Source organism: Mauremys reevesii, linkage group 12 (assembly GCF_016161935.1).
Source record: "Mauremys reevesii isolate NIE-2019 linkage group 12, ASM1616193v1, whole genome shotgun sequence".
NCBI classification, from domain to species: Eukaryota; Metazoa; Chordata; order Testudines; family Geoemydidae; genus Mauremys; species Mauremys reevesii.
In genome coordinates, this window is record NC_052634.1 from 43,697,741 (window position 1) to 43,709,873 (window position 12,133).

Sequence of the window (12,133 nt, forward strand, 5' to 3'; positions counted from 1 at the left end):
TCACCCTGACTGATGATAGAAGCAGTCCACCAAGTTTCCATACACAAGCTAGAAATCCCTTTACCCTGGGACCAACACTTTCCCCCAGTTCAGTCTTTGTTCCTCAGGTATTTCCAGGAATTTTCTTGTGTGGGGAATGAGGCCAAGAGATGACGTCACACCCCACCTTATGTAGCTTTTCCATATGGCAGGAACCATTTGTTCCAAACTCAGTTTGTGGAAAAATAGAGGTACCAAAATGGAGTTTAGTGTCATGTGGTCTGGTCACAGGCCCTACCATGTCCTGCTGAGTCATAGTAGCCATGACTCATAGGCTGGCTGAAACATTCACAGGAAGGCTAAGCTCTTCCATGGTCCATTGTCTTTGTTGATGAGCCATGAACACTGTCTGGCTTCTTTGTTGTACCTGAAAGGCTCGTTGTGGATGTTACCCAGAGTAAGCACATTTGAAATACAGATACAGAGTCAATATCCATAACTTCAGATACGAATATGAAACATGCACACAAATAGGACAATCATATTCAGCAAATCATAACTTTTCCAGTGACACTGAACATGACGCATCTTGCACAAAATGCATCATAATTATGTCCTAATCATTTGATAATCATACCACTAGGCTGAATGTGGGGTGTAGTGTCAGGGCCTAATTTCAAGGCACAAGTGTTGTGAATGGAACTTCCCCTCTTTGTGGAACAGGAAATAGCCCTCTAGCCAGGGCTGGGAAAACTTCCCAGACTCCCAGTGCTGGAGCCTGAACCTACTGACACTTCATTAGTTACCACCAACCCCGATCTTTGTGGCAACTGCAAACGTTATCGGTGATGATTTTATATTCTCTTCCAGGTCATGGATAAGAATGTTAAATAGCACAGGGCCAAGAACCAATCCTTGTGGGAACCCCCTAGAAAGAAATCCACTTGACCATGGTTCCCCATTTACAATCATAGTTTTTAATCTATTTAATGTATGCCGTGTTTATTTTGTGTCTTTCTAGTTTTCTAGTCAAAATGTTGTGCTGAACCAAGTCATACCTAAACTTCTGTAAGGCATATATTACATCAATACTATTAGTTGCAACCAAACTTTTGATCTCATCCAATAAGGATATCCAGTTAGTTTGGTTGGATCTGTTGTCTCTGAACCTTTGTTAATTGGTACTAATTATATTACCCTCCTTTCATTCTTTATTAATTAAATCCATATTCGCTGCTCCATTATCTTGCCCAGTATCAGACTAACACTCTTGTAATTAGCTGGGTCATCTCTTTTACACTTTTAAAATATTAGCACAGCATTAGCTTTAGTCCAGTCTTCTGGAATTTCCCCAGTGTTCCAAGTCCTAATTATAATCACCATTAACAGTCCACCACACTCCTCCACCAGGTCTTTCAAAACTCATGGATACAAGTTATCTGGACCTGCTTATTTAAACATGTCTAACTGTAATAGCTGCTGTTCAACATCCTCGTGAGTTATTGTTGGAATGGAAAGACTGTCGTCGTCAACGTCTTATATGACTTACATCATCCGTTTTTCTCCAAATCCAGGAGAGAAATATTTATTTAACACTTTTACCTCTTCTACATTATTTTTGATAATTCTGCCATTTCCATGTAGTAATTTGCCACTTCCATTGTTAGGATTAATTTTGTACTTAATATACTTTTAAAAAACTTCCTTCTTATTTTCATTAATTGGTCATTTATTTCTGATAGCTTCCCTTGCTAACTTTCTACAATTCTGACCTTCTATTCTTTACTATTGACTTCCCCTTTCTTCCATATATTTTATTTGGAGAGTGTTGGGATTCCTACCAGGGAGCCACCAGCAGGGTCCAGAGACAGCCTCATCTCCTATATTAAGCTCTGGCTAGTAGGTATGTGATAAACGTGAAGACCCTGCCTCCGTCTGTCAGCTGGGAGACACAGAGGTTCTCTCTTTCCACCCTCTGATGCCTCCTGGCTGCTCTAGACAAGGTGAGGTGGGACTCTGTTAACATGTGCCTCCCGGAGCTTCCATTTACCTGGTGCTGCTGTTCTGTGAATAATGGGACTGTGAGTGGAGCAGCAGGTACTGAATGTTGGACTCTTGCTCTTTCAGGGGACGGTGACCTTCGAGGAGGTGGCTGTGTATTTCACCAGAGAGGAATGGGCTCTGCTGGACCCCGCTCAGAGAGCCCTCTACAGGGGTGTCATGCAGGAGAACTATGAGACGGTGACCTCGCTGGGTAAGGAGTCCTGTCCCCTGGGTTATTAGAAGCTGTGGGGTCTCTAAAGAACCCGAGTAGTGATAACTTTATACCTTTATTTGTCATACAAGTTTTGACAAGTTTCCTTGCCCCCCCTTTTTTGCCTTATCTCCCACCCACTAATATCATTTTGGACATGTGCCTTTTTAGTGCCATCAGTCATTTTAAATTGAATTTAATGTATCCTTATTGGATACATTAATAACTGTAGCTTTCATGCCTTTTCCTCATTTTAAGAGGAAAATATACCTCCTGTAGAATTCTAAATTGAGTAAATAGGTGTATGACTCATGCATGGCTTGTGTGACAGTCAGATGAGCTCCTCTTTCGATAGGAGCGTATAATGTTGCCATTCAGGACCCCACGGGTGAAGGGAGAACAGAGCTATGGGAGGGGAGGAGAAGGGGGGAGTAGATAATTCTGGGGTGCCAGGACATGGGGAGGGTGTGTGCAGGGTTAGAGCTAAGAAGCAGCAGGGAAGGACGAGGTAGTGAGAGGTGAAGAGGGAACACAAGAATCTCCCAACGTGCCGACAGGTGGTGCCGGCTGAGAGTAATGGGAAGAAGTGGAGAGGAGTGTGGAGGAAGGGCACCGAGGAAGTGGCTCAGTCTCAGGTGTTGAAACTAAGTGGCCTGTCCTTGTGGAAGAGTGGGACCCCTTGGGTGTCTAGTGCACTCAAGAGGCACCTCCCAAGGACTGTTTAAAAGCCAGGGCATTGCAGAGATCCTATGGATCCATGACAGTGTGCCAGAGGTTAAGCCTTATGGGGAAAAGATATAAAACAAGAAAAGAATCTAAATGCGCGTTTACCATCGCTCCCTCTCAGTCTTCAGGGGAATCCCTGGTCCGTTCCAAAGTGTATTAAAACCTTCCTTAAAGGCTCACCTCTTGGTTATCAGGTCATGTCCATTTGTTAGAGGGTTTTCCCTTCACCCTCCCACTTCCCTGGTTCTTGTCACGCAGACAGCAAGCAGCGAAAGACCAGAAGTCTGAAGCACAGATAATGCGATGTTTATTAGGGTTATTTCCAAGCAAGCATATTCCACTGCCCTAATGAACTTACACCTAGAAAAATTAATTATGCAGCAGACAGAAACAATTAGAGAACCAGACTGATTAACAAGGTAAAAGTGGTGGCCATAAAGATAAAACAATACAGAAATGAGGGTTTCAGAACCACAACCATTGAGAAGTGATTTCTTGCCAGACAGGATGCTGTCAGACTAAGTTTTCATTAACCATCTTAAGATCTATTTCTTTATCTGGTGGTGATGGGCGCTATCAGGACAGGATCATCTTCCGAACAGCCCAATAGCACCTTATTTCAGTGTGACTGGTTTGGGATGTGAGGATGTGACCCTTCGCTTCCCAGCTTATGGCTGCCCCTGCTACTTAGCCAAAGGCCTTAGCCTAAGAACAAGGCCTCAGACTGTCACAGTGAGAGAAGGCCCAGACACAGGCAGACTGAGATTTTGATTCTTAGCTAGTTACAGGGGTATAAAGACAAAGTGATAAAAATACCCCTAAATTCTTAAACTATAGGCTTTACAGGCAGGCCCGAATATGTCTATTCTAACAGTGGGTTCTAGCCCTTCCCCCATTCTGTGTCTGTCTTGTGTATTTAGATCAGGGGTCGGCAACCTTTCAGAAGTGCTGTGCCGAGTCTTTATTTATTCACTCTAATTTAAGGTTCCGTGTGCCAGTAACACATTTTAATGTTTTTAGAAGGTCTCTTTCTATAAGTCTATAATATAGAACTAAACTATTGTTGTATGTAAAATAAATAAGGTTTTAAAAATGTCTAAGAAGCTTAATTTAAAATTAAATTAAAATGCAGAGGCCCCCCCCCTCGGACCAGGGGCCAGGACCCAGGCAGTGTGAGTGCCACTGAAAATCAGCTCGCTGCCGCAGGTTTCCTACCCTGATTTAGATTGTAAATTCTTCAGGGCATGGGCCATCTACTATTCTCTGTTTGTACTTTGCCTAGCACAATGGGGACCCACTGTTAGTTGGTCCTTAGGCACTAAGGTAGTGAATATGATTTGTTATAATAGTAACTCTCCTGCCACTTTGAGCCAAGGAAGATGGCCTTGGGATGCGTAGCCTTATTTGGGGTGTGTTAGTAATGTTGATTTGATTTATCAACTTAATTTAATGTGTATTGTAATTATTTTAATTAATTACTAATAATACTTAATCATTTATATTAATTAATATGAGTTTAGGCTCGCCAATTTGTTTGATCAGAAGATAAAAGTTCGTGTTTCGAATCAGGTTCCACAGAATTGATAAAGGGACCTTCAAGGGTATGACAGGAAGCTCACACGGAGACAGATATAGTCATAAAGACTTTTTATTAAACTCAATGAAATAGTAAGTAAATTGTAAAACAGGTAGAATTACAGAGTTACAATTGTATTACTGTTATTCAAGAGATACATATGATGATACAATATTATGTGCTGCAAACTTTGGTTAATATTCACACCCTGTTTTGATAAACTGGCGTTGGCCTCACCTCTGGCGGTTCTGGTTTCACAGCTCTTGCAAGGGAAACTAATGTAAAGAGCTGTCAAAGCTACTTTGGAATTTACTTTTTAGCTCAACTAAATAATCTAACACACAAATTAAAATAAAGTTTAGAGAGACCAAGCTTAGCCGAGTTCCTTTTGAACTTAAAGTTTGAAAAGAAAATAAGTGCGGCCTATTACTGGTTAATAGCTGTCGTAGATGGATAGCATGAATACGTAGTTGAAGATGGTGAAGTGTAGAGAAGGAGGAGGAGGTTGAGGTGCGGGTAAAAAGAGGTAGGTTACCTCTTTTTATGGAAATAAATGCCGAAATCCTTCCTCTTATGCCCAAATTTCAGTCTTCCCCCATAGAAATGTTAGGATACGCTTACTCCATAGGCTAGTATGTGTGTGCGTATGGATAGCAGGTATCTGCGCACTTGTGGGGTACTTGTTAAGTCTGTGAGTACAACTTTGAAAAATCCCCTTTGCTATTCTTCATTGTCTGTTGATCTAGGTAAAGGGTCTTAGACCTAAGCGTAGGCACTTTATTTGGGTATAGGAAAAACAGTTCCTTTTCTGGGTAAAAGGGCACAGGATGTAGCTATGCTAACTTTTCTTTAGCTTAAAATGCAGGTTTTGGCCTGTAGGTTTCTTGCATTACAGCCAAACATATTTTTAATATGAATTAATAAACCTATCACAATACTGTACTTATAAGAAAAGAGATATTGATGCAGGCAAGCAGATGAATCCTGAGGGCTACAGATGTTACTACCTAAAAATGAGATGGGGTTAAAACTATGGAATATTCTTTGTGACAAGTATCCCACAAATTCCACTGACCTCCCTTGTTTTCTTTGCCTGCAGTAGGGTTTCCAATTTCCAAACCTGATGTGATCTCGCAGATGGACCGAGGAAGAACCGTGGGTCCCGGACCTCCAGGGCTCTGGGAAAGAAGTGATCCCGAGCTGCCTTCACAGGTGAGGACTTGGTTAAACAACTCAACAACTGCTTAGGAATGCAGGAAACATTTGGGATGCCCTACAAAGACCCTGTGAGCTCTTCAAGTTCAGGATTGTTCCCTGCAGATGTGGAATCATTATGGCAGATGTCACTCATGGCTTCCCTCCTATTCTGACTGACAACTGGCAGCAGGTCCCTCCCAAACTTTCCCCTGAGAGTTATGGTGCAATGAGGACCCAGAACTGATGCCTTCCTCCCTTCTCTGTGGAAGGGCTTGGGGAAAATCAGCACCTGATAAGTTTGATCTCTCCCATATATATTTTGGTTTGTTCATCCCTTTTTCCATTCCTCTCTCTGACATTTCCTTTTTCTCAGGCACAGGGAGTGACCTATGTCTGGATTCTGTCTGTCTCCCATCCGGCGATGGGCTGGTGAGTGAGAACGAGGAGGAGAAACCCCAGCAGGAAGACACTGTGCAAGTAGATCCACATTGGATGTTATCAGGAAGATCCAAAGGGAATGTTTCCGGGTGTTGTGCACTCCCAGAAAGCACAAAAGCCTGTGAGACTCAGCAGAGGCCAGAGGAAAATTACAGTAGCCACTCAGCCCTTATTCCACGCAACAGAATCAACCTGGAAGAGAGACGCTACATGTGCCATGAGTGCGGGAAAAGCTTCAATCGGTGCTCAAACCTTATCACACATCAGAGAATCCACACAGGGGAGACGCCCTACATGTGCTCTGAGTGCGGGAAAAGCTTCAATCAGCGCTCAGACCTTATCAGACATGAGAGAATCCACACTGGGGAGACGCCCTACACGTGTTCTGAGTGCGGGAAAAGCTTCAATCAGCGCTCAAACCTTATTACACATCAGAGAATCCACACAGGGGAGACGCCCTACAGGTGCTCTGAGTGCGGGAAAAGCTTCGGGCGGCGCTCTGACCTTATCACACATCAGAGAATCCACACAGGGGAGACACCCTACATGTGCTCTGAGTGCGGGAAAAGCTTCGGGCAGAGCTCACACCTTATCAGACATGAGAGAATCCACACAGGGGAGATGCCCTACACGTGCTCTGAGTGTGGGAAAAGCTTCAATCGGCACTCACACCTTATCAGACATCAGAGAATCCACACAGGGGAGACGCCCTACACGTGCTCTGAGTGCGGGAAAAGTTTCGGGCGGAGCTCTGACCTTATCACACATCAGAGAATCCACACAGGGGAGACGCCCTACACGTGCTCTGAGTGCGGGAAAAGCTTCAATCGGCGCTCTCACCTTATCAGACATGAGAGAATCCACACAGGGGTGATGCCCTACACATGCTCTGAGTGCGGGAAAAGCTTCAATCAGCACACAAGCCTTATTAGACATCAGAAAATCCACATGAGAGAGAACTGTTATAAATCCCTTGACTAGGGCTGGCCAAAGTTTGGTTTTTTTAATTACATTTGCTAATTCCCACATAGTGATTTTTGCACCATCTTCACCAAGGTGTCTCAGCTCCATCAGATCAGTTGCCTGCTTCTGCCTTTTGCAGCTCACCCTTCTTTGGGGTCAGTCCTGTGATCTTTTCTATCAACTCCTTTCCTTTGAGTCATAGGAGTGTGTGTCCCTCCTGCCAGGAATGTTCATCAGCTCCAGGTGGGAGAGAGGTTTGATCCCAACAAGCTACACTGAGGCAAAAAGTACCTGTGCCTGACATCCACTAGGGCTGAACATGGCGGCTGCTTAAGTTAGTGATCTTGGTGTAACAAGACAATTATAGTTGTAGAGCAGATGCAGCCCAGGTGCAGTGGTTGGCATTAGCTTTCCCCTTGACCTGACCTAAACTCCATCACTTTTCCTAGTCTAAACAAACCCTGAGCATCACGGTTATACTGTTCCCTCATTTCACAACAATTGTTAGTCATCGAGTTCTCCCTTGGGGAACCAATTGTTTCATTCCCAGTTGCTCTGATGTTGCTTTAGGTTGTGCTGGGGAGCAGATATTTTTATTATTTTCCACACTTAAAATATATTGAACTATAACAAAGAGCAGGAACAGGGCAGGGGTAGGGAAAAATGTCATTTCACCCATTGTAACAACAGACGTAGTTAGGGTAAGTCAGAGGGATTCCCTTATTCCCCATCACCATCCTCGTTCAATCCGTGCTAGAGCCTAAGAATCCTTTTCCTTTCCCCCGTTGTGGGATGGGAGACTTCCCAAAGTGCTCCCTGTGCTATAGCACATGGCTAAGCTCAGAGAATAAACCCGAAATAGCCCCTGAGCTTTGCTTTTTGAATTCTGTGTTTCCGATTACTTCAAGCCAGGGCATTGTGATTATTTACCAGTTTCTCTAGCACTGTTCCTACCACTGTTTCTGTAACATATTTTGTTTTTTGTGGGACAGGGTTGTTATTCCTTTGCCTAACCCCAACCTGGAAGGCCAGGGTGTCTGTCTTCTCTGGCCCCTCCCCACAGACAAATCTGACAGGGTTGCACCTGCCAGGAGCAAACAAAAAGCCCCACTGGTCACACACGCAAAGCAGATAGACACACACAAGATACAGAAGAAACTGAATTATTTGAGCTACCAACATTTCCACTTTCCCACAGCATGTTAGTTCTGAAGGTTGTTTTAATTTATTTTCTTGGAACCAGAAATGGGGAAAGAGACCCTGGAGTCAGTTGAATTACAGCAGGAAGGGATAAGTCTCATGATTTGTCACTAACCAAAGGCTTTGTGAACAGAGCGATAATGTTACTGAATGGTCTGGCTAACCCTGCAGTTAGAAACAATCAGCTCTATGGGTGGCAAATTGACAGAGGCTCTGCTGCTGATCATGAAATAGAAGCACATTACCTTTAAACAGCTGCTACTTCAGTGCCTCTGGAAGTACAGAAAACAATGATCTGTGTTAAAGGAAAGTTGCCATTTCTCAGAGCCCCAATTTCTATTGTGTGTGTACAGGAAGGTTTGAATGTGTAGCAGGTAGTTTGGTCAAGCTTAGCTATTTTATGTGTGTAACAGGCTCCTGCCCACCTCCAGCAGAGGTTTCAATCACATACGATGGCAACTTACCGAATGTCACACAAATTAGTCCATCCCTCTCCATATTCAGTCTCTGACCGGAATGTTAGGATGAGGCAGAGAACTGGGAAAGTATCGCAGTGGGAATACATTAACAAGTGGGATTAATCAGAGCTGGGCTGCAGACAGAGCCTGTTCTAGAGCTGGTGAAGTGACAGGGACACACTCCCAGTAGTGCTGGCTCTGAAGTAACAGCAGAAGCAGATCGAAGAGAATGAGCTCATGGGCAGCTGCCCTGTCAGTGCATCACTCACCTGGCAGGTGTTACACAAAACACAGCACTTCCCCCCACCGCCACCACTTCATTATACTGTCCATGGGGCTGTTTGTCCTGCAGGACTTTGATCTCTCCGGGTGGTCCATGGTGATTCATAACAGAGCCATTAGGGGAGCAGGAGTCATCCCAATGGAAATCTCTCCACTTCTTTCTCAGTGTTACCTTCTTAGCCCTGGCTTTGGAGATGACATTAGCCTTATCCTGTCTTGATTTTAGGTAGGATTGTGATCACCTTCTGGGGCTTGGCAGCTTAGAACTTTTGAGGGCTTTTCTCTGCCTTTTTGGTCCCTGCTGCAGTCAGTACATTCTAGACATGGGCATGGTGACCTTCCTGAGGATCTTGACAGCTTTGGCCAGCTTCTTGGTGGCTATTTTCCTGCTCACAGCCACTGTCTTCTTCTCATGCCTTGTCCTGGGGGCCCAGCCGTTGGCTGAATGTGAAGGAGCCCAAGTGCTGGTGACTTTAGCCTGCAGCAAGTTGCCTTTGCTCGTCAGACTCCTGAACTGCAGCTGGATGTGGTTCTTGTTCTTCTGCACAGCACAGCCCTGGAGAAGAGGGATCTGCAAATGTACATTCATATGATCCCTTTGTTTAATTGATGAAAACATAAACTAGACACTTAGAGGATTGGAACTGATTTCAGCTGATGGACAGGTTTGCTAGGTTTTTATGCATTTGGACAGCAAAATGTTGAGTGTTCACATTCATTTCAAGCATCCTTGTATAGTGGAGCTCCTGAACATAATGGAGAATGGTTTTTGTAAAGGAAAATCATGCCTCACGAATCTACTATAATTATTTGAGGGAGTCAACAAGCATGTGAATAAAGGTGATCCCGTGGATATAGAATACTTAGATTTTCAGAAAACCTTTGACAAGGTCTCTCCCCAAAGGCTCTGAAGCAAAATGGGATAAGATGGAAGATCCTCTCTGGGATAGGTAACTGGTTCAAAGGCAAGAACGAAAGGGTCTGATTTTCAGAATGGAGAGAGGTAAATAGTGGTGTCCCCCTCGGGTCTGTACTGGGACCAGCACTGTTCAACATACTCCTGAGTGATCTGGAAAAAGGGGTAAACAGTGAGGTGGAAACATTTGCAGATGATACTGTCAGAGTCTACCCTCACTTGAAACTGGGGGGTTTCAAGGTGAGGACCCGCATGTCTTCCCCCACCCCAAAATCCTAGGGTAGGTCTCCCTTTTGCTGCCACCACCTCGGTCAATTACGTGGGCCGGGACACCCCTGTTTTCCCCCTGTCTCCCTCAGAAGACACTCCCTGGGGAACACAGATCAACTCACAGAGGAGGAACCTCCCCCCTCCCTCTCTCCTAGCCACTGGGAAGATATACACCGAGTCAAATCCTTGACTCAACACAAAGAGGGACTTACCTCCCCCTCCCCTTCCCTAGTCCAGGAAAGAGATACCTGATTCAAACTGCTTGAATCAAACCCAAGAGGAACTATCTCTTCCCCCTCCCTTCTCTGCCCGGAGATAAGCTGTCTCACCACCGAGAGAGAATGTCTTAGCCCCTTCCCCTATATCCACAGTAGAAGGGATTTAATCAAATCTTTATAGAAAGAATTTATTAAAAGAAAAACAAGAAAATACAGAATCTCTATGAGTCCAAGCTGGACACTCATAGGGTATAACCTTGCTAAGTTCTGGAGAGACTCCTCTCTCTTCTCAGTACAACCAGTACAGGCAGAATTAAGAATAATCAATAACAAACACACAGAATTGCAAACATAGGATTATTAGATAATGACACAAAGTATCTTTCTAATACTCACTATCTTGACTAGAAGAAATTAGTTCAGAAAGGTAGAAACTTGTAGACTTGATTAAAACATCTGGACTCTTGTAACTCCAGACGGCTAAAGACAAAACACACAGGATCAGAGGGAAAAAGTTCCCTCCTAGAAATTTCAAATTCTCTTCCTGATTGGTCCTCAGGTCAGGTGCCTACCAGGTACTATTTTTAACCCTTTACTAACTATTCATGACAGATACAAACCAACTCAAGTTAGTTACGTCCAAAGAGAGTGTGAAGAGTGACAAAGGGATCTCACCAAAGTGAATGACTGGGCAGCAAAAAAGCAGATGAAATTCAATGTGGATCAATGCAAAGTAATGCACATGGGAAAACATGATCTCAATTCTACATCTAAACTGATGGGGTCTAAATTAGCTCTTACAACTTAAGAAAGAGATCTTGGAGTCACTGTGGATACTTCTCTGAAAACATCCACTCAATGTGCATTGGCAGTCAAAAAAGCGAACAAAATGTTGGGAAGTCATTAGGAAAGGGATGGCTAGCAAGACAGAAATATAATATTGCCTGTCTATAAATCTGTGGTAGGCCCACATCTTGAATACTGGAGCTGGTCTCCCATCTCAAAAAGATATATTGGAATTGGGAAAGGCACAGAAAAGGGCAACCAAAATGATTGGGGTGTGGAACAGCTTCCATGTGAGGTGAGATTAATAAGACTGAGGGGAGTTTTCAGCTTGGAAAAGAGATGACTAAGGCGGGGCTAGGATAGAGGTCTATAAAATGACGGGTTTGGAGAAAGTAAATAAGGAAGTATCAGAGGGGTAGCCGTGTTAGTCTGGCTCTGTAGGGAAGTGCTATTTACTCATAACACAAGAACTGGGGTCACCCGATGAAATGAATAGAGAGCAGGTTTAAAATAAACCAAAGGAAGTATTTCTTCACCCAACACACAGTCAACCTGGGAAACATTGCCAGAGGATGCTGTGAGGGCCAAGACTATAACAGGGTGTACCAAAGAACTAGATAAGTTGATGGAGGATGGGTCCATCATTGGCTATTAGCCAGGATGGGCAGGGATACAAAACCATGCTCTTGAAGTGTCCCCAGCCTGTTTGCCGGAAGCTGGGACTGGGCGATGGGATGGATCGCTTGATGATTCCCTGTTCTGTTGATTCCCTCGCGGGCACCTGGCATTGGCCACTGTGGGAGGACAGGATTCTGGGCTGGCTGGACCATTGGTCTGATCCAGTCTGGCTGTTCTTATGACCAATAGAGG

General features: G+C 44.2%; 1 protein-coding gene across 1 annotated transcript in view; it reads left to right on the forward strand.

The window, feature by feature from the left end:
• Positions 1 to 6,422: 6,422 nt before the first annotated feature.
• The window catches only part of LOC120375429 (zinc finger protein 551-like), a gene marked incomplete at both ends in the record, with an annotated part of 536,130 nt that continues 530,419 nt past the window's right edge, over positions 6,423 to 12,133 (forward strand). Inside the window, one exon of the mRNA XM_039496063.1 lies at positions 6,423 to 6,979. Within this exon, the coding sequence (XP_039351997.1) occupies positions 6,423 to 6,979 (557 nt within the window). The remainder of the gene's footprint in view (positions 6,980 to 12,133) is intronic.